General features: G+C 47.1%; 1 protein-coding gene and 1 non-coding gene across 2 annotated transcripts; both read left to right on the top strand.

Annotated features, from left to right (window-relative positions):
• Positions 1-6,084: 6,084 nt before the first annotated feature.
• LOC122879613 (calcium and integrin-binding family member 2-like) lies at positions 6,085-20,143 on the top strand. Its single transcript, XM_044203950.1, has 6 exons — positions 6,085-6,772; positions 7,025-7,059; positions 11,575-11,686; positions 15,802-15,949; positions 17,060-17,255; positions 19,341-20,143. Exons 1-6 carry the CDS (start codon positions 6,722-6,724, stop codon positions 19,360-19,362), a joined length of 564 nt encoding a protein of 187 aa, XP_044059885.1. The 5' UTR covers positions 6,085-6,721; the 3' UTR covers positions 19,363-20,143.
• A 4,403-nt stretch (positions 20,144-24,546) lies between these two features.
• Positions 24,547-24,618, top strand: trnaq-cug. Its single transcript has one exon. It is a non-coding gene; the product is annotated as a tRNA-Gln (tRNA).
• Positions 24,619-27,685: the final 3,067 nt, after the last annotated feature.

Genomic DNA, 27,685 nt, shown 5'->3' with positions numbered 1-27,685 from the left:
AGCCAAAGATCCTCTGCTGAGGAAGAGGAGTCACTCTGAGCCAAAGATCCTCTGTGAGGAAGAGGAGTCACTCTGAGCCAAAGATCCCCTGCTGAGAGGAAGAGGAGTCACTCTGAGCCAAAGATCCTCTGTGAGGAAGAGGAGTCACTCTGAGCCAAAGATCCTCTGAGAGGAAGAGGAGTCACTCTGAGCCAAAGATCCTCTGCTGAGGAAGAGGAGTCACTCTGAGCCAAAGATCCTCTGCTGAGGAAGAGGAGTCACTCTGAGCCAAAGATCCTCTGTGAGGAAGAGGAGTCACTCTGAGCCAAAGATCCCCTGCTGAGAGGAAGAGGAGTCACTCTGAGCCAAAAGAGGAGTCACTCTGAGCCAAAGATCCTCTGAGAGGAAGAGGAGTCACTCTGAGAGGAAGAGGAGTCACTCTGAGCCAAAGATCCTCTGAGAGGAAGAGGAGTCACTCTGAGCCAAAGATCCTCTGAGAGGAAGAGGAGTCACTCTGAGAGGAAGAGGAGTCACTCTGAGCCAAAGATCCTCTGCTGAGAGGAAGAGAGTCACTCTGAGCCAAAGATCCCCTGCTGAGAGGAAGAGGAGTCACTCTGAGCCAAAGATCCTCTGCTGTCACTCTGAGAGGAAGAGGAGTCACTCTGAGCCAAAGTCACTGCTGAGAGGAAGAGGAGTCACTCTGAGCCAAAGATCCTCTGCTGAGAGGAAGAGGAGTCACTCTGAGCCAAAGATCCTCTGCTGAGAGGAAGAGGAGTCACTCTGAGCCAAAGATCCTCTGCTGAGGAAGAGGAGTCACTCTGAGAGGAAGAGGAGTCACTCTGAGCCAAAGATCCTGCTGAGAGGAAGAGGAGTCACTCTGAGCCAAAGATCCTCTGCTGAGAGGAAGAGGAGTCACTCTGAGCCAAAGATCCTCTGCTGAGAGGAAGAGGAGTCACTCTGAGCCAAAGATCCTCTGCTGAGAGGAAGAGAGTCACTCTGTCAAAGATCCTCTGAGCCAAAGATCCTCTGAGAGGAAGAGGAGTCACTCTGAGAGGAAGAGGAGTCACTCTGAGCCAAAGATCCTCTGCTGAGAGGAAGAGGAGTCACTCTGAGCCAAAGATCCTCTGTGAGGAAGAGGAGTCACTCTGAGCCAAAGATCCTCTGAGAGGAAGAGGAGTCACTCTGAGCCAAAGATCCTCTGAGAGGAAGAGGAGTCACTCTGAGAGGAAGAGGAGTCACTGTGAGCCAAAGATCCTCTGCTGAGAGGAAGAGGAGTCACTCTGAGCCAAAGATCCTCTGCTGAGAGGAAGAGGAGTCACTCTGAGCCAAAGATCCTCTGAGAGGAAGAGGAGTCACTCTGAGCCAAAGATCCTCTGCTGAGGAAGAGGAGTCACTGTGAGAGGAAGAGGAGTCACTCTGAGCCAAAGATCCTCTGAGAGGAAGAGGAGTCACTCTGAGAGGAAGAGGAGTCACTCTGAGCCAAAGATCCTCTGCTGAGGAAGAGGAGTCACTGTGAGCCGGGACAAAGATCCTCTGAGAGGAAGAGGAGTCACTCTGAGCCAAAGATCCTCTGAGAGGAAGAGGAGTCACTCTGAGCCAAAGATCCTCTGAGAGGAAGAGGAGTCACTCTGGGCCGGGAGTGGGTTAGGGTTGTCTTTATTTATCTTTATTTTCTTTATTTCATGTATCATTTAGTTTTGCTATGCAGTCTTTAACAAACGCATGTGTGAAACGTATATTTGATGTCAGTACGCTTGTTGCGTTGTGACTTTAAAGACAGGCGTTTGCGAGGACACTGCAGAGACGGTCGACATCTCTGCAATACTTGAATAATTGTGCAATATTCTGTGTTAATACTGCTGTGCAATATTTAGTTTTCCCTTCTTAGTTTTTCCTATTTATTGATATTATTTACCTCCATTACTGCTGTGCAATATCTTAATAATCTCAATAAGCTGCACTGAACCCGACAGTACATGCACCGCTGCTTATTACTTATATTATTACATCCATCCATCCATCCATCCATCTTCTTCCGCTTATCCGGGGCCGGGTCGCGGGGGCAGCAGTCTAAGCAGGGACTCCCAGACTTCCTTCGCCCCAGACACTTCCTCCAGCTCCTCCGGGGGGATCCCGAGGCGTTCCCAGGCCAGCCGAGAGACATAGTCCCTCCAGCGTGTCCTGGGTCTTCCCCGGGGCCGCCTCCCGGTGGGACATGCCCAGAACACCTCCCGAGGGAGGCGTCCAGGAGGCATCCGGATCAGATGCCCTAGCCACCTCAGCTGGCTCCTCTCGACGTGGAGGAGCAGCGGCTCTACTCGAGCTCCCCGTGTGACTGAGCTCCTCACCCTATCTCTAAGGGAGCGCCCAGCCACTCGGCGGAGGAAGCCCATTTCGGCCGCTTGTATCCGCGATCTTGTCCTTTCGGTCACTACCCAAAGCTCATGACCATAGGTGAGGGCAGGAGCGTAGATTGACCGTAAATCGAGAGCTTTGTCTTTCGACTCAGCTCCTTCTTCACCACAACGGTCCGATACAGCGCCCGCATCACTGCAGACGCTGCACCGATCCGCCTGTCAATCTCACGCTCCATCCGTCCCTCACTCGTGAACAAGACCCGAGATACTTAAACTCCTCCACTTGGGGCAAGGACTCCCCACCCACGCGAAGAGAGCAAACCACCTTTTTCCGGTCAAGAACCATAGCCTCAGATTTGGAAGAGCTGATTCTCATCCCAGCTGCTTCACACTCGGCTGCAAACCGTCCCAGTGCATGCTGCAGGTCCTGGTTTGAAGAAGCCATCAGAACGACATCATCTGCAAACAGCAGAGATGAGATCCTGTGGTTCCCAAACCGGACACCCTCCGGCCCCTGACTGCGCCTAGAAATTCTGTCCATATAAATTATGAACAGAACCGGTGACAAAGGGCAGCCCTGGCGGAGTCCAACATGCACCGGGAACAGGTCTGACTTACTGCCGGCAATGCGAACACAGCTCCTGCTCGGTTATACAGGGACCGGACAGCCCTTAGCAAAGGGCCCCGGACCCCATACTCCCAGAGCACTCCCCACAAAGCGCCCGGGGCACACGGTCGAATGCCTTCTCCAGATCCACAAAGCACATGTGGACTGGTTGGGCAAACTCCCATGAACCCTCGAGCACCCGATGGAGAGTATAGAGCTGGTCCAGTGTTCCACGACCGGGACGAAAACCACTCTGCTCCTCCTGAATCCGAGGTTCGACTATCGGACGAATTCTCCTCTCCAGTACCCTGGAATAGACCTTACCGGGAGGCTGTGAAGTGTGATCCTCTGTGATTGGAACACACCCTCCGGTCCCCTTCTTATACAGAGGGACCACCACCCCGGTCTGCCAGTCCAGAGGCACTGTCCCCCAGACCGCCACGCGATGTTGCAGAGACGTGTCAGCCAAGACAGTCCCACAACATCCAGAGACTTAAGATACTCAGGACGGATCTCATCCACCCCGAAGCCTTGCCACCAAGGAGCTTGCCAACAACCTCAGTGATTTCGGCCAGGGTGATGGATGAGTCCGCCTCCGGGTCCCCAGCCTCCGCTTCCTCTTCGGAAGACGTGACAGCGGGATTGAGGAGATCCTCAAAGTATTCCTTCCACCGTCCGACAACATCCCCAGTCGAGGTCAACAGCTCTCCACCCGCACCGTACAAGGTGTTGGTGAAGCACTGCTTCCCCCTCCTGAGCCGTCGGACGGTTTGCCAGAATTTCTTTGAGGCCGACCGATAGTCCTCCTCCATGGCCTCCGAACCTCTCCCAGTCCTGAGTTTTTGCCTCTGTGACCGCACGGGCTGCAGCACGCTTAGCCTGCGGTACCTGTCAGCTGCCTCGGGAGTCCCACGAGCCAACAAGGCCCGATAGGACTCCTTCTTCAGCCTGACGGCATCCCTTACTTCCGCGCCCACCACCGTGTTCGGGGATTGCCGCCGCGACAGGCACCAGAAACCTTGCGACCACAGCTACGAGCCGCCGCATGATCGACAATGGAGGTGGAAAACATGGTCCACTCGGACTCAATGTCCCCAACCTCCCGGGATCTGGGAGAAGCTCTCCCGGAGGTGTGAGTTGTAGACCCTGCTGACAGAGGGCTCCGCCAGACGTTCCCAGCAGACCCTCATGATACGCTTGGGCCTGCCAAGTCTGTCCGGCTTCCTCCCCGCCAGTGGATCCAACTCACCACCAGGTGGTGATCGGTTGACAGCTCCGCCCCTCTCTTCACCCGAGTGTCCAGACACGCGGCCGGAGGTCAGATGATACGACAACAAAGTCGATCATCGACCTCCGCCTAAGGTGTCCTGGTGCCACGTGCACTGATGGACACCCTTGTGCTTGAACATGGTGTTAGTTATGGACAAACTGTAACTAGCACAGAAGTCCAACAACTGAACACCGCTCGGGTTCAGATCAGGGGCCGTTCCTTCCGATTACCCCTCTCCAGGTGTCACTGTCGTTGCCCACGTGGGCGTTGAAGTCCCCCAGTAGAACAACGGAGTCCCCGGGTGGTGCACTGTCTAGTACCCCTCCCAGGGACTCCAAGAAGGCCTGGTACTCTGCACTGCTGTTCGGCCCGTAGGCCGCCACAACAGTGAGAGACCTGTCCCCCACCCGGAGGCGGAGGGACGCGACCCTCTCGTTCACTGGGGTAAACTCCAACACGTGACGGCTGAGCTGTGGGGCTATGAGCAGGCCCACACCAGCCCGCCGCCTCTCCCGCCCGGCAACGCCAGAGAAATGGAGCGTCCAGCCCCTCTCGAGGAGACGGGTTCCAGAGCCCAGGCTGTGCGTGGAGGCGAGGCCGACTATATCTAGCCGGTAACGCTCAACCTCCCGCACAAGCTCAGGCTCCTTCCCCAGCGAAGTGACATTCCATGTCCCTAGAGCCAGTTTCTGTGTCCGGAGATCTGGTCGCGAAGCCCCTGCCTTCGACTGCCGCCCAGATCTCTCTGCACCGGCCCCTTACGGATCCTCCTGCGGGTGGTGGGTCCACGGGAGGACAGCCCCACGTCGCTCCTTCGGGCTGTGCCCGGCCGGGCCCCGTGGGGAAAGGCCCGGCCACCAGGCGCTCGCCGTCGGGCACCCACCCCTGGCCTGGCTCCAGGGTGGGGCCCCGGTAGCGCCAATCCGGGCGACGTAACTGGCCTTGATTTTAAATAATCCATAAGGGTCTTCTGAACCGCTCTTGGTCTGACCCGTCACCCTGGACCTGTTTGCCATGGGTGACCCTACCAGGGGCATACAGCCCCAGGCAACATAGCTCCCAGGGTCATTCGGGTACTCAAACCCCTCCACCACGTTAAGGTGGCGGTTCAAGGAGGAGTATATATATTATTACATTGTATTATTATACTGTATTATCATCATCAACCGGTAAACCCACTTGGTACTTCATTTATTTTCTGACCTGTTTTATAGTTTTATAGTGTATCATATTGTTTGCTAGTACTTCCTCCTGTGTGCACTGACGTAAAGACGAGCTGCTGGAACAAAGAGTTTCCCTTCGGGGATCAATAAAGTATTTCTGATTCTGATCCTGAAACAGACTCAGTATTTCTCCTCAGTGAGTCTGAAACGGAGTTTGGATCTTTGTGGGAAATAAAATGAACTCAAATCATCATCAGATGACCAAACAACCAGAATAAAACATTTAAAAAGCAGTTTGGAAGCTCAGCAGAAGATATTTATAAAGTAGAAATGAAAATCCTGAATCCAGCCTCCATAACTGCACAGAGTGTGTGTGTGTGTGTGTGTGTGTGTGTGTGTGTGTGTGTGTGTGTGTGTGTGTGTGTGTGTGCATGTGTGTGTGTGCGTGTGTGTGTGCGTGCTCTGCAACATCCTCAGGCTCCGTGCTGCCTTCAGGAACAGTCAGGATTATCAGAATCTTCTTCTCTTATTATCGTCTTTGATCTGCTGGTGTGTGTTTGTGTGTGTTTGTGTGTGTGTGTGTGTGTGTGTGTGTGTGTGTGTGTGTGTGTGTTTGTGTGTGTGTGTGTGTGTGTGTGTGTGTGTGTGAGTGTGTGTGTGTGTGTGTGTGTGTGTGTGTGTGTTTGTGTGTGTTTGTGTGTCAGCTGTAAAGTGACTCACGCAGAGCTCAGCAGCTCAGAGACGTGTAACTGGCCTCAAACTGCCCCTCTGACGGGCAAATAAAGCGCTTCAGCACGTTGCGCGTTCACCGGCGGGTCGCGTGAGGGTTCAGTACTGTGAATCAAGTTTCACCGACTGACCGACTTTCCTTTCTTTGAGTTGGATTCATCGGAGCTTTCCGAGGGCCACAGTCCTCAATATGACCTGGATGTTGACGTGAAAGACGTGTCTACCATTTGGAAAGTCATGTGATTGGCTGAAATCTGAAATAAGATTCTAAAATTAAAGTCTGACTCGGAAAAAGTCAGTATAAAACAAGAATACAAGTTGCTATGTAATCGCGTCCAGTCTGTAACGCCCCCATGAAAGGCGGCTTGTACGAGCAGCCCCTGAAGGCAGCACGCTGGTACCCGCACCGCCTCCTCTCCGCACCGCTCAGGCGTAAAAATCACCTTTTCCTCTGCGCTGAAACGGCAGCTGAGAGCTCCGGATAGGGACTAAACCCGGACCGGGAGTGTGCATGTCGGAGCGGCTGCCGGACCGGAACGTGTGGTCCTGAATGGATCGAGAGCAGCAGGGACTTCAGTGGGATGCAGCTCTGTGATGGGAGAGGCAGCCGAGCAGGATGGGCAACAAGCAGACAACCTTCACCGACGAGCAGCTGGACGCGTATCAGGTGACACGGGTTTATCCGTTAATCAGAGCAGGCCCGGGTTTCTCAGGGAGAACCAGCATGGGTGTCGTTTAGAGATCCATCAGTTGGTGGAGATGAGGTGTGTCTGTTTTCCCCACAGCGGTCTGTAGGAAACAGCGGCAGGGCGGCGCTGCGTCCTGCCGCATGTGATGCCGCTGCCGCATGTGATGCCGCTGCCGCTGGCTGAGGGGGGGCGCGGATCCGCTCTCTGACTCTGACTCTGTCTCTTTACAGGACTGCAGCTTCTTCACCAGGAAACAGGTCCTGCGGTGAGTCCTTAAACTTATTCATCACCTGCAGTCAGTGGGAGGAGCTACAGTCAGCTGATCACCTGACTCCGCCTTTAGTGGAGCTGTTCTTTAATGATTACTGCCTGTCTGCCTGTCTGTCTGCCTGTCTGTCTGTCTGTCTGTCTACCTGTCTGTCTGCCTGTCTGTCTGCCTGCCTGCCTGTCTGTCTGTCTGTCTGTCTGTCTGTCTGTCTGTCTGTCTGCCTGTCTGTCTGCCTGTCTGTCTGTCTGTCTACCTGTCTGTCTGCCTGCCTGCCTGTCTGTCTGTCTGCCTGTCTGTCTGCCTGTCTGCCTGTCTGTCTGTCTGTCTGTCTACCTGTCTGTCTGCCTGCCTGCCTGCCTGTCTGTCTGTCTGTCTGTCTGTCTGTCTGCCTGTCTGTCTGCCTGTCTGCCTGTCTGTCTGTCTACCTGCCTGTCTGTCTGTCTGTCTGTCTACCTGTCTGTCTGTCTGCCTGTCTGTCTGCCTGTCTGTCTACCTGCCTGTCTGTCTGCCTGTCTGTCTGCATGCCTGTCTACTTGTCTGTCTGTCTGCCTGTCTGCCTGTCTGTCTGCCTGTCTGCCTGTCTGCCTGTCTGTCTGTCTGTCTGTCTGTCTGTCTGCCTGTCTGTCTGCATGCCTGTCTACTTGTCTGTCTGTCTGTCTGCCTGTCTGCCTGTCTGTCTGCCTGTCTGTCTGTCTGTCTGCCTGTCTGTCTGTCTGCCTGTCTACCTGTCTGCCTGTCTGTCTGTCTGTCTGCCTGTCTGCCTGTCTGTCTGTCTGTCTGTCTGTCTGTCTGCCTGTCTGTCTGCATGCCTGTCTACTTGTCTGTCTGTCTGTCTGTCTGCCTGTCTGCCTGTCTGTCTGCCTGTCTGTCTGTCTGTCTGCCTGTCTGTCTGTCTACCTGTCTGTCTGTCTGCCTGTCTACCTGTCTGCCTGTCTGTCTGTCTGTCTGTCTGCCTGTCTGTCTACCTGTCTGTTTGCCTGTCTGTCTGTCTGTCTACCTGCCTGTCTGTCTGCATGCCTGTCTACCTGTCTGTCTGTCCGCCTGTCTGTCTACCTGCCTGTCTGTCTGTCTGTCTGTCTGTCTGCCTGTCTGTTTACCTGTCTGTCTGCCTGTCTACCTGTCTGCCTGTCTGTCTACCTGCCTGTCTGTCTGTCTGTCTGTCTGCCTGCCTGTCTACCTGTCTGTCTGCCTGTCTGCCTGTCTGTCTGTCTGCCTGTCTGCCTGTCTACCTGTCTGCCTGCCTGTCTACCTGTCTGTCTGTCTCTCTGTCTGCCTGCCTGTCTACCTGTCTGTCTGTCTACCTGTCTGCCTGTCTGTCTGCCTGCCTGTCTGTCTCACTGTCTGTCTGTCTGTCTGTCTGTCTGTCTGTCTGCCTGCCTGTCTACCTGTCTATCTGTCTGTTTGTCTGCCTGTCTGTCTGTCTGTCTGTCTGTCTACCTGTCTGTCTGCCTGCCTGTCTACCTGTCTGTCTGTCTACCTGTCTTCCTGTCTGTCTGTCTGCCTGTCTACCTGTCTGTCTGTCTGCCTGTCTGCCTGTCTGTCTGTCTCTCTGTCTGCCTGCCTGTCTACCTGTCTGCCTGTCTACCTGTCTAAATTGTAGACTTGCAGTTAAAATACAAAAAGTGAAAACTAAACAACATTGCTTTAATGAGTGTGTGTGTGTGTAGGTGTGTGTGTGTAGGTGAGTCTGTGTGTGTGTGTGTGTGTGTAGGTGTGTGTAGGTGTGTGTGTGTGTGTGTGTGTGTGTTGATACATATTGATCAGCAGGATCCTGTCTCCGTCTCCTCGGAGGATTTTTAACGTCGAGCTCTTTGAAATCTGAGCTCAGAGCTGAACTCGTTAAAGGAAACGTTCTTATTTCACTGAATGTTGAACACTAGGAGGAAGATCTGTCTCACCTCACCTGTCTCACCTGTCTCACCTCAACTGTCTCACCCCACCTGTCTCACCTGTCTCACCTGTCTCACCTCACCTGTCTCACCCCACCTGTCTCACCTGTCTCACCTCACCTGTCTCACCCCACCTGTCTCACCTGTCTCACCTCTCTCACCTCACCTGCCTCACCTGTCTCACCTCACCTGTCTCACCCCACCTGTCTCACCTGTCTCACCTCACCTGTCTCACCTGTCTCACCTCACCTGTCCAACAGAGACCACATGTTCTGTCTGTGTCTTCCTGTCTGGATGTCCAGTCTGTGGACTCTGAGCCTGCACTTGGTCAGGATCTGTCTGTGGACTCTGAGCCTGCACTTGGTCAGGATCTGTCTCTGCTTCCTGTCTCTGTTCAGTTCAGTGTTATTTATATAGCGCATTCATTCATAACAGAAGTTCTCTCATTGGGCTTTTCCATTAGAGCAGGTCGAGACCGAACTCTTTAAAAGAATATATTCTGCCAGTTCGTCGTCTCTTTTTAGGGCCAGATAACTTTCTGATCTACTTTGGCTTTTAGTTTCTTCCTTCCAATGTTCCAGATACGACAGAACAGTTTACCTGCTGACACAGACGCCTCGGTGGTTACAGGCTCTGATTGGTCCCCCCTCTGATGAACGGGGGAAACGAGCCCTTTGCACCAGATGTCTGGAAACCATCCTGACTGAAGGACGGTGTTGAACAGCTTCAGCACCCTGCATCTCTGGGGTGCTGCGTTTCAGCATTTCGTTGTTAACGCTGTCCGGACCACAAGCTTTCCCTGGCCGGAGAGACTCTGTCTGTGTGGTCAGTTGTTCCCAAGTAATCGGGAAATCAAGGGGCTTTTGGTTGCCTTTAATTGTTTCTTCTCATGTTTGGAGTTTTTCCTTTATAACACATTGATCTGGATTAATTAGATTTATTGGAATGTCTTTGTGCAGATTTTCAGAATGTGCTCTCCAGATGTCACCATGTTGGATGCAGAGCTTGCTGCTGCTTTGTGTTGAAGATGTTCCACAGATCCCAGGATTGATTTCAATTAATTGCGTTTTCAATATCTTCAAGTTTCTTGTGGGTTTAAATTTTGTTTTTTGTTCCTAATTGTACGTTTATATTTGTTTAAAATGTTGTTGTACCTGATGCGTAAGGCTGAGTTGTTTGGTTGGCCATGTTTCTCGCATTCTTGATCAAACCATTTGTCTGTGTTTTGCTTTTTAACAGGCTTCCATTTTTGTTTCATAAGGTCAGCTTTAACAGCTGCCTCATGAAATATCATGTTGATATCATCAGTGGCCTTTACACCATCTCAGGTAGGGACGTATTGATTTTGGTTATATGCTGATATGTCATTCATCAGATCAGGTGATGAATTTGTCTCCACTGTCTGGGGCCCATCTGTAAGTAGGGTTTAATTTATACAGCTTCCTGGGTTCCCTGTTCGTGTCACTCCTTTGACCTGAGAGTGTAAAGAACACATTTACTTGGTTGTGGTCTGAAAGGGGGGGTTGCTGTCTGACAGTGAAAGCACTGATGGTGGAGGGTCCATGTCAGTGACTGCGTAGTCTACTACAGTCGACCCAGGAGCTGAGGAGTAGGTGAAACCCCCATAAAGAGTCCCCTCTGAACCTACCGATAACTATGCACAGGCCCAAGGCCTGACAGTTGCACTGCCTCCCTGCCGCTTCGGTTGATTTCAGAGTCCAGGTTGTCCCGAGGGCTGAGGGTTGGTGTGGTAAACAGCAGAGACTGCCCGAACACATGGTTGTTGCCCTGTGGTCGATGACATCAGGTTCAGTTCCTGGGCCTGGAAACTGGAGATTTCTGAGTGGAGAGTTTCAGAAATGTCGTCTTCAGAATAAGGAGAATCTGCTGTGGGTATATGAACAGCACAGAGAGACAGGGGTCTATCAGTTCTGCCCAGGCTTTAACCTTAACCAAATGTGTGATTTACCCTGTTTAACTGGTCAAATCTGACGGGAAAGATCTCCTTTATACCTCACCAAGACCCCCCCGATGTTCTGCCCTTGCGTATGTTTTTTAATCTTATAGCGCGCACCATGACTTCATTATATCCTGGAGGACAGTGAGGGAGCAGATCATTTTGACACCATGTTTCTGTCAGCACAATTACATCAATGTTTGAATTTATGAATTCAGGGTTTCCACTCTTCAGCTCAGAGGTTGAGGAGTGGAGACCCTGAATAGTCCAGCAGCTTATATGAAATGAACGCATTAAAACAGTCATAATTAACCTGTATAGTGAGACAAATATAAAAACACCTACAATTATCTATACATTTACAATACTGAATAATAATTTTACATGGAGGCATGTACTATTTTCACTAATATTATCATTGTACTGTCTACTACTATTACTATCGTTCGGTTTCTTAAGTGAGAAGGTGTTCTGAGTATGTGTCTTAGCTGAACAGAAGCCGGGTGCACAGGGTGGGCAGCATCTCCCTGATGTCTTCAAAGTGGTGAGGTTGTGTCTGTCTCTCTTTCTGTCTCTGTCTTTCTGACTAAACAGAGCACATCAGCTGTAACATTGTGTTTTCTGTCACATTATTAACCCTGTCGTCTGTCCCCTGCTGTGTTACAGGCTACATGGCAGATATCGTGAGCTGGCTCCACATTTAGTGCCTCTGGATTACACCAATAACCCCGACATCAAAGTTCCTCTGACGCTCATCGTCAGCATGCCCGAACTGAAGGTAGAGTGCTGATAATTAGTCCGCCTGGTATTGACCTGTGATCTGTGCCTGGACACACTATTTGTGAGCCTTTTGATTGTTGGTGGACTCGTCAACAAACACGGTGCATTGAGGCCCACTGGGAGATGCTGCTGTATGGACTTGTTCAACATCTTTGGAAGTCCATATGAACACATCTGCTCTGTAAATCACTTCCTGAGTTCTCCTCTGAGAGAAAATCAAAAGGCAGAAATGATGACACCCCCTGTGCATAAACCAGGCAGTATACCGTTAGTTCACCATCTACATGGATGGAGAATTTGTGCAATCAAATCTTGCATAAAGCAGTGACATCAGCAGTCACTCTGAGCTGATCAGCAGCTACACAACACAAGATCCACAGACTTTGAACAACCACATTAGCTTCATGCTAACATCTCCTTATCTGACTTACAGACATGAACACACATCTTGTCCTGCAGCTTGTTGAACGAACCACCAAACATTTACCAGTGAAATGTCAGTTTGCAGGCTAGTTAGCTAATAAGCTGATCAGCTGCACATTAAACAGCATGTAAACATTCCTGCAAGCTTTTGTCCGTTTAGATGCTCATAGGAAAAAACACTATAGTCCAAGCTGACCAATCACATAGCTAGCTTATCACCAGAATCAGAATTGTTACAGTTCAAAACCTTTGATCAGTTTCTGATGGTTCAGGACTCACCCAAGCCAGCCCTAACTATAAGCTTTATCAAAGAGGAAAGTCTTAAGCCTGAGTCTTAAATGTGGAGATGGTGTCTGCCTCCTGAACCCAAACTGGGACCTGGTTCCACAGAAGAGGAGCTTGATAACTGAAGGCTTGTTTGGGACCAAGTACAATAACTTCAGTTTTGTCTGAGTTTAACATCAGTAAATTGCAGCTCATCCAGGTCTTTATGTCCTTAAGGCATGCTTGAAGTTTAGCTAACTGATTAGTGTCATCTGGCTTGATCGATAGATATAATTGGGTATCATCCAGATAACAATGAAAGTTTATGGAGTGTTTCCTAATAATATTGCCTAGAGGAAGCATATATAAGGTGACTAGAATCAGTCCAAGCACAGAACCTTGTGGAACTCCGTGACTAACTTTGACGTGCACAGAGGACTCACCGTTAACATGTACAAACTGAGATCGATCTGATAGGATTTAAACCAGCTTAGTGCGGCTCCTTTAATGCCAATTACATGTTCCAGTCTCTGTAATAGGATGTGATGGTCAATGGTGTCGAACGCAGCACTAAGATCTAACAAGACAAATACAGAGACAAGTCCATTGTCTGATGCAATTAAAAGGTCATTTGTAATTTTCACCAGTGCTGTCTCTGTGCTGTGATGCACTCTAAACCCTGACTGAAAATCCTCAAATAAACTATTGTTATTTAGAAAGTCACACAACTGATTGGCAACTGCTTTCTCAAGGATCTTAGAGAGAAAGGGAAGGTTAGATATAGGTCTATAGTTGGCTAAAACCCCAGGATCAAGAGTGGGCTTTTTAAGAAGCGGTTTAATTACAGCTATTTTAAAGGACTGTGGTACATAGCCTGTTAATAAAGACAGACTGATCATATCCAGTTGTCAAAATATATATCAAGTTTTACAGCTGTTTCTAAGGTTCCTGTGTTTGAAGATAAATCAGTACCGGTTGAAGGCAGGACTTCTATTAGAGAATTTTTTCTCTAATAGTTCAAATTTTATCATTAAAGAAGCTCACAAAGTCGTTACTACTGAGGGCTATAGGAATACATGGTTCAATAGAGCTGTGACTCTCTGTCAGCCTGGCTACAGGGCTGAAAAGAAACCTGGGGTTGTTCTTATTTTCCTCTATTAATGATGAGTAGTAAGCTGCTCTGGCATTACGGAGGGCCTTCCTGTATGTTTTAAGACTATCTTGCCAGACTAAACAAGATTCTTCCAGGTTGGTGGAACGCCATTTCCTTTCAAGTTTTCGTGATGTTTGCTATATTTTGGGGGTTATACCATGGAACTAACCTTCTTTGTTTTATTATCTTCTTTTTTAGAGGAGTGATAGAATCGACTGTCGTTCGCAGTGAGCCTGCAGCACTATCAACAAGATGGCCAATTTGGGAGGGGCTGAAATTAATATAGGAGTCCTCTGTTATATTGAAACATAACATTGAATTAAATGCAGATGGGATCGCTTCCTTGAATCTAGCCACCACAATATCAGATAGACATCTAGAGTAGGAGTTTTTGCCTAATGGTGTGTAGTCCAGTAATAGCAGTTCAAAAGTTATTAAATAATGGTCCAATAAAGAAGGATTCTGTGGAAAGACTATTAAATGTTCAATTTCAATGCCACATACCAGAACAAGGTCACGGGTGTGGTTAAAACAGTGAGTGGCTTCATGTACACTCTGACAGAAGCCAATCGAATCTAATGATGACATAAATGCAGTACTAAGGCTATCATTTTCAACGTCCACATGAATATTGAAATCACCTACAATAATTACTTTATCTGTTTTAAGAACTAAACTTGATAAAAACTCTGAGAATTCAGACAGAAACTCAGAATAAGGACCAGGAGCGCGGTACACTATAACAAATAGAATTGGCTGTCGTGTTTTCCAGGTTGTGAAAGACTAAGAGCAAGGCTTTCGAATGAGTTATAATTTAGTTTAGGTTTAGGGTTGATTAATAGGCTTGAGTCAAAGATGGCTGCAGCTCCACCTCCTCGGCCGGTGCCTCGAGGAATATGAGTATTAATATGACTGGGCGGAGTGGATTCATTTAGGCAACATATTCTTCATGACCCAGCCAGGTTTCTGTAAGACAACATAAGTCAATATGATACTCTGATATTAAATTATTCACTAGTACAGCTTTAGATGTAGCGTTTTTGTTTAGGTTTTTATGTATAACTCCTCTTCTGTTAACTTTTGATTTTATTAATTTAAGTGGTCGGGGGGCAGACACCGTCACTAAGGAGTTTTGGGTGGGTAACTGCTCTGGAAGCGCAGAGAAGCAAGTAGGACTGCAACTCTGCCTCCTGGATTGTATTTCATTCTCTCACGTGTACCTGAAATAACACGCTCACTGGTTTTGGTCTGAATGTCCTCTTAATGTTCGATCACACCAGCATTTAAAGGCGGGGTCAGCAATTCTAATCCAGTACACTTTTTGTCAGATTCAGTGAATCTCTCCTCTCGGTCCGCTAGCTGTGCGTTCAGTGTGAGCGCTGAAAGAAACTCCGGTGTTCGTACTCAGCCCCGGCTCTGTGAACGGGAAACACAGAGAGTGTCAACACTGTTCCAGCCATGATCTGTGTGTCAGGTGACGTTAAACGACCTGCCCGCGGACATTCAGCTGACTGTCTAGTTTAAGATCTGCTGCTGTTGTGATGTTAGCTGTAGCAGCAGGAGAGTTGTGAGCGTCGCTGTCTGGAGCTGCTGTGCTGCTCTGGGAAACCGTCTCGTCCTCTCTGGCTGTTAGCTTAGCAGCAGCAGCTGTAGCGACAGTTTGCTAACCCACAACCTAGCTAAGCTAACGTTAGTTACATTACTTGCTGTGTCGTTGTTCGTTCTATATCATGCTATTTGTCATGGTATTGGATTTCTCCAGAATCGCATACCCCACCTGTAATATGGTGACATTTAGCAGCGAAATTGATTCCCTCCAATGAAATCACAGAGGTGAAGTGAATCTATGCATCAAGGTCAACTTTGGTGAACTTTGACACACATTTGATCAATACCAAGCCATCTTGAGTTGAGCTTTATTATGTATTATATAACCCTTTATTGAATGAAATGATGAACAAACAGGAGTAAACGGTCCAGATAGAAAGAAGCTCAGAGATCGATTATGACTGACTAGTGCTAGCATGTTCCCAGCTGGCTAGCATGTTAGCAGTTAGCAGTGAGTCACTACATCACCAAACTTTTGGAATCAAGATGCACAGAAGAATTTCCCTGTGATACTTTCTGATGTGAACCAGCTAGTGAAGTATTTTTAATACGATAAATGTTTCCAAGTAGTGATCATTTGTTTTCCTTTTGTCCCATTAAATAATAAAATTAATAATTAATTTCTGTTCTAATTTTTGTAAAAGTTGTTGTGTTTGTCCTGACAGGAGAACCCGTTCAGAGACAGAATCGTGGAGACGTTCTCAGAGGACGGACAGGGGAACCAGAGCTTCAACGACTTCGTCGACATGTTTTCTGCACTCTGTGAAACTTCCCCCAGAGAGCTCAAGATCATATACGCCTTCAAGATATACGGTAAGATGTTTGTTGAGGTGGAAGTCCTCAGGTTAGGGAACCAGACTCCGAGAGGCCAGAACAGAAAGAGACGCCATGAAGACAGTCAGAGCTGCTGGCTAACAGGCGCTAACTGTAAGACCTGGGAAGGGGAACGCTACAGTGGGTCTACGGTCCAAGACTGTGTACAGTATCATGGTCCAGCATGGCGACCTGGTTTAACCGCAGAAAGAGTGTTGAAAAATCTCACCGGACTGCAGGAAAAAAACAGTGTTGGCTGTAAAGTATTAAAAAAGTAGTTCAGGGTCCTGGATCAGATTCCACACTGAACTTTGTTGTGATGCACAGTTTTATGGACTGTTGTATACAGTAAGACAACAGTAATAGTAAACAAACACATACTCAGTGGCCACTTTATTAGGTACACCTGTAAGATCCATTGATTCTACCTTTACAAAGACACTGCCAGAGAGGTGTTCATTTTACTATATGCAGTGGTGGAAAGTAACTAAGTACATATGTACAATTTTGATATACTTATATATTTTACTTGAGTATTTCCATGTTACACAGAAACCCTATAACGAGTTTCTAAAATCATAATAATCGTTAAGGGTTGAACTACCAAACTACCAAATAGTAACGTATGTAAACTATGGTAATTAAAAGTAGCCACCTTGACCAGCTACAGCATTAATAGTAATGTTATTGTAATAATAATATAATAATAAGATGATGCTGTAGCATTACAATGGCAGGGCCCATTCCCCTGCCTTTTACTTTTTATACTTTTACTTAACTGTTTAATGCAGGACTTTTACTTGTAACAGAGTATTTCTGCAGTGAGGTATTACTACTTTTACTTAAGTAAAAGATCTAAATACTTCCATCATTGATTATATGTTTATTATTGCATGTAATTTGCAGAGCTGTTGAATTGGACTACATCATATTACCCCCACCCTCCCTTCACTAGAATTTTAAATAAAGTTGTGTGGCTTTAAACAGCATCTGGACGAATGATGTTCAGGTTTTCTTCTTGTTGTAATATCGAACAGTCTCTGATCTACATGTAATAAAACGTTCCTCAGCAGACGTCTTTCTGAGTGAAATCTTCTGGTTGTGGTTCAGACTTTAACAGGGACAACTTCATCTGTAAGGAGGACCTGAAGAAGACTCTGAACAAGCTGACCAAAGGCGAGCTGACACCAGAGGAGGTCACTCTGGTGTGTGATAAAGCCATTGAGGAGGCCGACCTCGACGGAGACAACAAGCTCTCCTTCGCCGACTTTGAGAACATGATCTCAAAGGCTCCGGACTTCCTGAGGTACGCCGGTCTTTCTAATTATCCCTGCGTTTTCATGAACTTTGTCATTTTGGAACACTGAATGTAATCCAGAGTTTTTCAGAATAGTCAAATATCAAAATTTCTGTCAGGCGGACAGAGCTGGTTTCCAGCAGAACTTCGGCACCTGGATTATTACGTTTTACACGCCTGCAGTTACCACCTGTAACCACAGGGGTCGCCAAATGACAACTGAACTGAGTGCAGGAGACAGAAACATGTGATGTCAGTCTTTCATTTAAATTAGCCTAATTTATTCACAGACTCGAAGGACACATCCTCACTCCAGAGATTAGCCAGGCTCACGGCACAGGTGTTTTTCTCTGTTTTTGACTTTCGTTACTTCAGTTTTGATTCTTTCAGCATTGCGTTTTTTCCTTGACCTCATGATGTTTTCCATCGAGGGCAGGTACGAGGATTCAGGTCCTGAGTCTCTCTGAGCTGCCTCTCAGACAGGAAGCTGAATACTCTGCAGTTCGGTATAAAGCTGCAGTCAGACTCATCACTGTGCAGTTTCATTCCTCCACCCGAACCAAGCAGCAAGAAGAGGAAGAGGAGGGGTGGATTTACCCGGTCAGTGATTTCAGTCATAAATCACACCGGACCACCGGTCACAGACTAGCTGGAACGAGGCTCCGGGGATCTTATCACCATGGCAACCAGGTCAGATAAACTGTAATAACAGTGTGTTAGAGTGTGCGGGCTGATGGAGAGGAGCTGTTCGCTCAGCCTGAGGAGACGCTGCAGCTGATTCATGCTGTTTACTCTGAGCTCATTCACATCCAATAACTTCTGAAGCTGGAATCAAGCGTCTGTGAAGATTCACATAAACGTGTGTGTGAACCTACACAGAGAAGGGGGTTGTGGGTAACTGTAGGCCGCAGAGGAGCCAACAGTCACTGGACCTGAGCAGCAAGCAACCTGGAACCTGGAAGCAGGTTTCAGTCCTGGAGAAGCAGGTTTCAGTCCTGGAGAAGCCGGTTTCAGCCTGGAGAAGCCGGTTTCAGCCTGGAGAAGCAGGTTTCCGTCCTGGAGAAGCAGGTTTCAGTCCTGGAGAAGCAGGTTTCAGTCCTGGAGAAGCAGGTTTCCGTCCTGGAGAAGCAGGTTTCAGTCCTGGAGAAGCAGGTTTCAGTCCTGGAGAAGCAGGTTTCCGTCCTGGAGAAGCAGGTTTCAGTCCTGGAGAAGCAGGTTTCCGTCCTGGAGAAGCAGGTTTCAGTCCTGGAGAAGCAGGTTTCAGTCCTGGAGAAGCAGGTTTCAGTCCTGGAGAAGCAGGTTTCCGTCCTGGAGAAGCAGGTTTCCGTCCTGGAGAAGCAGGTTTCCGTCCTGGAGAAGCAGGTTTAAAACTACAAATGGTCCTCGGGACGATTTGTCGTGTCCATGCAGAATTAAAGAAAAACTAGGAACAAGACAGCAGCGTGGGGAATGTTTGCGTTCAGACCATAAACAGCCTTGTTGTTTCAGGCACCAGAAGTCCAGTCTGAGAAGCAGAGGTTCGTACTGCTCTGACACAGGATTTAAAACTCTTTTATCTCTTGTCACGATGCTCATGAGGTGAACAGCAGAAATACAGCGTTCATGTTACAAAGTCATTGATCAGAGTTGTGTGTAGAGTGAGTAAACATCAGAGTTTCTGTGGTGTGAAGCGTCTGATCGCAGCAGCATCACTGTGGTGTGGTGAGCGTGAGAAGAGTTGCTCCTGTAACCACACCCTGTGATGTCACAGTGTACGGACACACCCGGCAGTACACTTCTGCATCACTGAAGCGAGGTGCGAGGTTAAACCGCTGGAGGTTTAAGACAACATTTTCGGGGGGGTTAAGTTGATCTTTAAATGTATTTGATTGGCCGATGCGACACCTTGATGACGTTTCGTTGTGTTGCAGCGAAGGTTGTTCAACTGTTATGCGACGACCCGGATCGCCGCTGAATAAACACACAGTTCAGTTTAGTGCATATCCGTGGATTCTCTCACAGCAGTGAAGTAAATCTGCATGAGTCGTTTGCGTCCTGAAGAATCGTTGTGGTTCAACAGATAAAGCTCATTATGTTTTTTGTTTTTGTCTGCAGCAACTTCCACGTCCGAATATGAGACTGCTGAGATCCTGCAGAGGAAAGACGTCTCACTTTGAGCCCGTTTCTTGATCCATCCGGTCTTCACCCTCCAGACTCCACCTCCACCTGAACCTCAGACCCACCTCGACTCAGTGCCTGTCCTTTCTATCGCCCGGTGGAGAGTCTTCCTCTCCAGCAGAACCTGAGACCTGACACAGAGTCTGGCCTGGACTCACAGAAGCACACATCTTACAGACAGCGGGGATATTTCAGAGAGAGCGTTGTTACAGCATGAAACCTCTCTCTTTATTACAAACTGTTTGTAGGTGGACGAGGAGGAGCGACAAACCAAGACGGGGCTAATTTTATACCAAGAGAGCTACTCTGCACCAGGTCTGCTGTCTCCTCTGGACAGTTCTGCTCTTCTGAGACACATTTGCAGAGGAAACAGAACAGGGCTTTTCTGACTTCAGTGCTTTGCAGAAGGGCCAAATCCACTGACTGGATTCTTTTGAAAAAGCACAGTTTTAAAGGGCAAAACAGTGAAGAGCTATGCAATCTTTCTTCATGAAGTGCATGTTGTAAATTGCTTCTAGCTGTGGTTAATTTGTACATCTGGTATAGTGAAACGTTCTGGTGCATAATGACAATCATAGTAAACTGTAGTTCAGTTGATGGAAGGGCTCTCTGTCATCTCACCTGTACACTTTGGCTTTGATAAACCTTTTTCCTGCCGCCAACAAACTTGATAGAACAGCTTTCGCTCATTCAAGAGAAAAGGTTTTGTGGCTAGAATCAAATAAAAGATTTTTCTGTTGCTCGATGCTCCATGAAGCTTCTTATCAAAGAAAACTGATTGAGGTTCATGTCACGAGATCTGTCCTGTAACATTACAACACCGAGCTGAGAGACCAGCTGCAGCCTCTCACCATCAGATCCCAAACACGAGTCCTCATCTACAGTGCAGAACAGCACGCTTTTCTTTTGGTGCATTTCTGAATTCATGAGAGCTCCAATGTGAGTTTCAGCTTTTCTTTAAACCTTCTGCTGACATAAAAACAGACGGACAGAAAGCTGTTCAGCCCAGTGGGTTTGTTTTTATAAGACACCAAATATGCAGCTACAGGATCCTAAACGTCTACATCATGAACATCATGAGTCCCTTTTTCTCTCCTGATGCTCTGCTGACAAAAAGTTTTCAGGTTCACATCTTAAAACAACACTCATGAACGTTGAAACAGTGTTTGTCCTCATGTTCACACTGGAACAGGATTCCTTCTGGAAGCAATTTCAACGTAAGTGATGGAGGACAAAATCCAGAGTCCTCTTTCTGTATGAAAATATCTCCTGCAGTTTCTCTGAAGTTAATGAGGCTGAGTGACAGTTAGACACATCAAGCAGGTATCTTCCAAAGTTACAGTGGTTTTAGTACAAAATCCTTTTTTTGTTTCATTCCCACTTTTAAGTGAAGAAACAAAAAACTAAATCTAAAACAATAAAAGCACTCAGGGGATTTGCTGCTACAGCCTCACTTGGTCTGGTATGACCGGCAGCTTAAGGTGGCTAATGTTAGCATTTTTTTACATAGATACTCGTGCGTGTTCTCTAATTGTGCTACTGACACTATGCTTTAGCACGTACAATTATCCTGATATTGTGCTGAGCAGTTGGTTTATGAGAGCTCGTTTGATGGAAACACTGAGACTGAACCAGACATGAAATGTGCTGCAAAACCAAAACTAGGAGCTAAAAGTGGCTAAAAAGCTCTGTGGAGCTGCAGAGATGGAGATGCTTCTCTGTGGAGCCACCAGAGACACTTTAACATTACAGTCATCTGATTCAGTGTTAATATAAGAAAAACAGATGAACGCAGGTTTAAACATACAGAGGAAGGGACCGAATGGGCTGAATTTCCTGCAGCAGCTGTCGGTTTCAAGTTTCAGGCTGCTGTTCAGAGTTCGCTCAGTTCAGGTGGAGACTCGTCGCTGCAGCACTGAAACACCATCAGGACATTTATCCTGATTAATGTGACCAGCCAACTGTGGTAACGACACCGTGTTCATGCTGCCGCAGCACACTGACCTTCATCTGCTGGATCACACAGCCTGCTGGACCTGCTGCCTGCTGGACCTGCTGGACCTGCTGCCTGCTGGACCTGCTGCACCTGCTGCCTGCTGGACCTGCTGCACCTGCTGCCTGCTGGACCTGCTGGACCTGCTGCACCTGCTGGACCTGCTGGACCTGCTGGACCTGCTGGACCTGCTGCCTGCTGGACCTGCTGGACCTGCTGCCTGCTGGACCTGCTGGACCTGCAGTCTGCTGGACCTGCTGCACCTGCTGCCTGCTGGACCTGCTGGACCTGCTGGACCTGCTGCACCTTATACTTACATATAATATACAATAATATACTGTACTGAGAGAAGTGAGGCAAAGATCCTGTGTGAGGTGAAAGGGACAGGTGCATGCAGGTGTTCTAAAACCAACAGGAAGTTAGTTTGTAGTTTGTCCCCCTTATCAACACACTCAGCTCATGGAGGATATTAAGGTACTTTAAAACGTTTAACATTCAATTGCTGCAGTTTGTGTCAAATATCTCACTCCTTCTCAGTCAAATCTGAACTCACAGACATGAAACACATACTTTTAGATTCAGCGTGACTTACACTTTCCGAGGAGATCATTATCTTGTTCATAAATCTGCTTAGAAATCATGAAAAAAGATGCTCCTCCTACCTGCAGAACCTGCCTGAGAATCCTGCTGTTTGTAAGTTTCCTTCAGTCTCACAGTGATCCAGAGACAGCTGTCTGTCCGTCCACGGGTCCACTGCAGACAGGAGCTGCTGACTGCTGGTTCGGCTGCTCTGACGGGACAGTCTGACCACATGTGAACACGTACAGGCTGAAACAACAAGCTGTAGCTCGCAGCTAACTCGCTGACTCCATGGCAACATTATACTTCCTGTTTACATCCCCCAAAGCATTATGGGAACTGTATTTCCAAAACTTAGAGTATGATTATCCCTAAACAGAAGTAAGACAAAGAATAATCGGAGTTACAAAATCCATTAAGATGAACTTTTCATGTTTGTTGCACTATAAATATGTTTTTGGCATTACTGAGGATCATAGTGTCCCGTCTCTACAATACAGGACCTAAAATGAATCTACTCAAGTAAAATACAAGTAGCTCAAAACTGTATTTAAGTAAAGCACTGGAGTAAATGCACTCTCCGCCACAGATGTGCAGAGCTGCACAGACATTTGTACACGTTTGACCGTCAGGGTTGATGTCTGAGCTGCAGAGTCGACGCCTGTTTAAGTGCTCCTCTTCCCCAAAAAGCGTCTCGTGTTTCCGTCACTTCAGGCCGATCGATCTGGTTACTGTTGGCAGTTTCCTCTTCTGAACACGTCGATGGATCGTCAGCTTCAGTTACACATGAATTTAATATCTGCACTTTGCTCTGCTCTCTGTGTTTAAATAAAGATCTACAGGAAGTCTGAGTGCATTCTTCTTCTGCAGGTTTTTGTCCCTGATTCAGCTCTGTGGTGGTTTTGGTTCTCGTGCATCATGTTGGTTTCTTTTATTAGATGAATAAACGCCAAAACAAGCAGCTTTAAATATGAAGTGATAAGTGTAAATATCCAGATTATGAATGTGTGTATAAAGCGGAGGAGAGACAGGGTCATAACAGCACAACAAGATTCATATACAGATCAATACTGACACTAACTCACAGCAGATTCACAACAAGTGTGTAATATTCAATAATAATAATATCTGTGTGTGTGAGATTTACCAATAAACACAAATAATAAGAATTAAAATAAAACGAATAGAACAAATAAATATATATGTTTATAGGTAATAAGACATGAAGAAAACTAATAATTATAATATGAATATAATTAATATTGGTAATAAAATAAAAAATATGTAAAAAAAAATCCAATTTCCAAATTACATCAATAAATAAGATATAATGAAATAAATAATTATATGAAAAACAACATGTGAAATTCTGCTTGTTTGAACAATAACAGAGTTTATTATTACGTATGTTTTATTTACTATTATCGATTATTATTTCATCTCATAACCGACAGACAGAGACTTTTTGCAAAGTCAGTTATTATTATGAAATTAACTGTTAGCTGGGTTGTAAAATGTATTTCACACTTTTAAATTATATATTGTCTTTATTTATTCTTCTGATTATTTATTGATGTGATTTTGAACACTCTGGGTCTCCGTACTTGTTCATCGGAGGCTGTTTGATGCTGAAACAGGAGGGTCCTGTTTCAACCGCTCAGCCGGCAATATCAATATAAGATCAATAACATCTGCAATATAATAAAATCAAACTGAAATCAAGTTTCAACAGGACACAGATCTGGTCTGATGTGTAAACACACTCACACACAGACACTGAGTGTGTTAATGAAAATACTGAAATAATAAATATTTTGTTTTCATGATGATTTTTATTTGAATGTGATATTTGATGTTGCAGGAAGCAGCTCCTCTGTGGGACGGGCCTGTGTTACACTGCCACCTGGTGGCGGGAGGCTGTCAGCTGCCACTGAAAACACCTGTTCTTTATTATAATTATTATTATGACCGATCAGAATCAGAGTAGTGGTTTGTAAAGCGGCGGCAGGTGTCTGCCAATGAAGGAATACATATTAAAATGACTGACCATCACAGGGATTTAACCACAGAGAAATAAAGAATTACAATAAACAATACATTTATTATGTACATAGAGCTAATACATATTTTACACAGCTTTCCTATTTTTAATTCCATATTCAAATCATTCACGTTCAGCTCGTGTCTTTTTATGGAAGTGTATTTATTCCCAGAAATTAAACCAACGAGTGAAAACAGAAGAAACGCCTTCCTCCCGCGCGCTGCACTGATGTGACGCCGCCGCAAAACCTGCCGAGCAACCGAACCACGTCATCGTGTTGTCATACACCTGAGTGACGTCAACGCAAATGGCGGAGGTCCTTCTGTAACTAAAGCTCCGGGAGGATGTGACGTCAGCACCGTCCAACAGGAGGCTTCAAATACGAAATCAGTTAAAATTAATTAAGCATAACGAGGGATGATGTAACCATGGAAACGGCTGGTGTAGCTACGATGTCACACACACCGAAAACAGCACATGTGTCGATGCGTATCAATAAGTATCATAAAGCTCTCCTGCTGCGATCATACGGTTCCATGGTGTAATGGTTAGCACTCTGGACTCTGAATCCAGCGATCCGAGTTCAAATCTCGGTGGAACCTGATGTTTGTTTTCTTCCCGCTGAACTGAAGGAAGAGACACAGCTGAGAAGAAATAAAGTGTACTCACTGAAGGTGAAGTGAAGGACACAGTAAACCCGTACAATATAAAATAGCTCCTACAAAAACAGTAATTTGAGTAAATGATAAGAAAAACTTTACTGATCCCTGAGTTTATCCTTCAGACAGCTCTTTTCCACAGGCCTGGTGCTGTTTCAGGTCCATTCACAGTGTGTGACTGCCTTAAAGACTAAAGTCAGGAAATAAAAGCATTATATATGGCCAGAGTGAAACACAGTGGAAAAATCATTTTAACCTTTTAAATCTCTGATAAAAATACATTTAACAGTCTCTGTGCTTGTGGGTGAATTATTCTGTTAAATCTGAAGGATAAACATGTATCTGGTTCTCTACCTCAGTATCCTGATGTGACTGCGTGAAAGTTTGGAGGAGCTGCTCAACATGACTGACCAGAGCAAATTAATGGAGCAGAAGATAACATAAAATATCATGTTTCTTTATTTGAAATTGTCCAAAACTGACTAAAAAATAGACAGTATGGGAAAAATGAGACACAGCTTCCAGTAGAGAGACGCTGCACTAATAACGACATCTACAGGACCTGAAACATGACGCTGCATTAATAACGACATCTAAAGGACCTGAAACATGACGCAGCACTAATAACGACATCTACAGGACCTGAAACACGACGCTACGCTAATAACGACATCTACAGGACCTGAAACACGACGCGGCATTAATAACGACATCTAGGCGAACTGAAACACGACGCGGCGTTAATAACGACATCTACAGCGTCTGAAACACGACGCGGCACTAATAACGACATCTACGGGACCTGAAACACGATGCTACGCTAATAACGACATCTACAGGACCTGAAACACGACGCGGCGTTAATAACGACATCTACAGTGTCTGAAACACGATGCAGCACTAATAACGACATCTACGGGACCTGAAACACGATGCTACGCTAATAACGACATCTAGGCGAACTGAAACACGACGCGGTGTTAATAACGACATCTACAGCGTCTGAAACACGACGCGGCACTAATAACGACATCTACGGGACCTGAAACACGATGCTACGCTAATAACGACATCTACAGGACCTGAAACACGACGCGGCGTTAATAACGACATCTACAGTGTCTGAAACACGATGCAGCACTAATAACGACATCTACGGGACCTGAAACACGATGCTACGCTAATAACGACATCTACAGGACCTGAAACACGACGCGGCGTTAATAACGACATCTACAGGACCTGAAACACGATGCTAAGCTAATAACGACATCTACGGGACCTGAAACACGGCGCCACGCTATGCGACATCTACAGGACCTGAAACACGCGCGGCGTTAATGCGACATCTACAGGACCTGAAACACGATGCTACGCTAATAACGACATCTCACGGGACCTGAAACACGCGCGGCGTTAATAACGCGACATCTACGGGACCTGAAACACGGCGTGGCGCTATGCGCGACATCTGGCGAACTGAAACACGACGCGGCGCTATCGCGACATCTAGGCGAACTGAAACACGACGCGGCGTTAAAAGTGACATCTACAGGACCTGAAACACGGCGCGGCATTAATAACGACATCTAGGCGAACTGAAACACGACGCGGCGTTAATAACGATATCTACAGCGTCTGAAACACGACGCGGCACTAATAACGACATCTACGGGACCTGAAACACGATGCTACGCTAATAATGACATCTACAGGACCTGAAACACGACGCGGCGTTAATAACGACATCTACAGTGTCTGAAACACGATGCAGCACTAATAACGACATCTACGGGACCTGAAACACGATGCTACGCTAATAACGACATCTACAGGACCTGAAACATGACGCGGCGTTAATAACGACATCTACAGGACCTGAAACACGACGCGGCGTTAATAACGATATCTATGGGACCTGAAACACGACGTGGCGCTAATAACGACATCTAGGCGAACTGAAACACGACGCGGCGTTAATAACGACATCTACAGTACCTGAAACACGACGCGGCGTTAATAACGACATCTACAGGATGCTACGCTAATGCGACATCTACAGGACCTGAAACACGGCGTGGCGTTATGCGCGACATCTATGGGACCTGAAACACAACGTGGCGCTAATACGCGACATCTAGGCGAACTGAAACACGGCGCGCGCTAATAGCGACATCTAGGCGAACTGAAACACGCAGCGGCGTTAATCGCGACATCTACAGGACCTGAAACACGACGCGGCATTATGCGACATCTAGGCGAACTGAAACACGACGCGGCGTTAATCGCGACATCTACAGCGTCTGAAACACGACGCGGCACTAATGCGACATCTACGGGACCTGAAACACGATGCTACGCTAATAACGACATCTACAGGACCTGAAACACGACGCGCGCGTTAACGCGACATCTACAGTGTCTGAAACACGATGCAGCACTAATGCGACATCTACGGGACCTGAAACACGATGCTACGCTAATGCGACATCTACAGGACCTGAAACACGACGCGGCGTTAATAACGACATCTACGGGACCTGAAACACGGCGGCGTTAATAACGACATCTACAGTACCTGAAACACGACGTGGCGCTAATAACGCGACATCTAGGCGAACTGAAACACGGCGCGGCGCTAATAACGACATCTAGGCGAACTGAAACACGACGCGGCGTTAATAATGACATCTACAGGACCTGAAACACGCGGCGCGGCATTAATAGCGACATCTAGGCGAACTGAAACACGGACGCGGCGTTAATAACGATATCTACAGCGTCTGAAACACGGCGGCACTAATATGCGACATCTCACGGGACCTGAAACACGATGCTACGCTAATAACGACATCTACAGGACCTGAAACACGGCGGCGTTAATAACGCGACATCTACAGTGTCTGAAACACGATGCAGCACTAATAACGACATCTACGGGACCTGAAACACGATGCTACGCTAATGCGACATCTACAGGACCTGAAACATGACGCGGCGTAAATAACGA

Source organism: Siniperca chuatsi, linkage group LG1 (genome assembly GCF_020085105.1).
Source record: "Siniperca chuatsi isolate FFG_IHB_CAS linkage group LG1, ASM2008510v1, whole genome shotgun sequence".
Classification (NCBI taxonomy): Eukaryota; Metazoa; Chordata; class Actinopteri; order Centrarchiformes; family Sinipercidae; genus Siniperca; species Siniperca chuatsi.
Note: the sequence above shows the minus strand (reverse complement) of the source record. Positions and strands in the feature narration are given on the sequence as shown.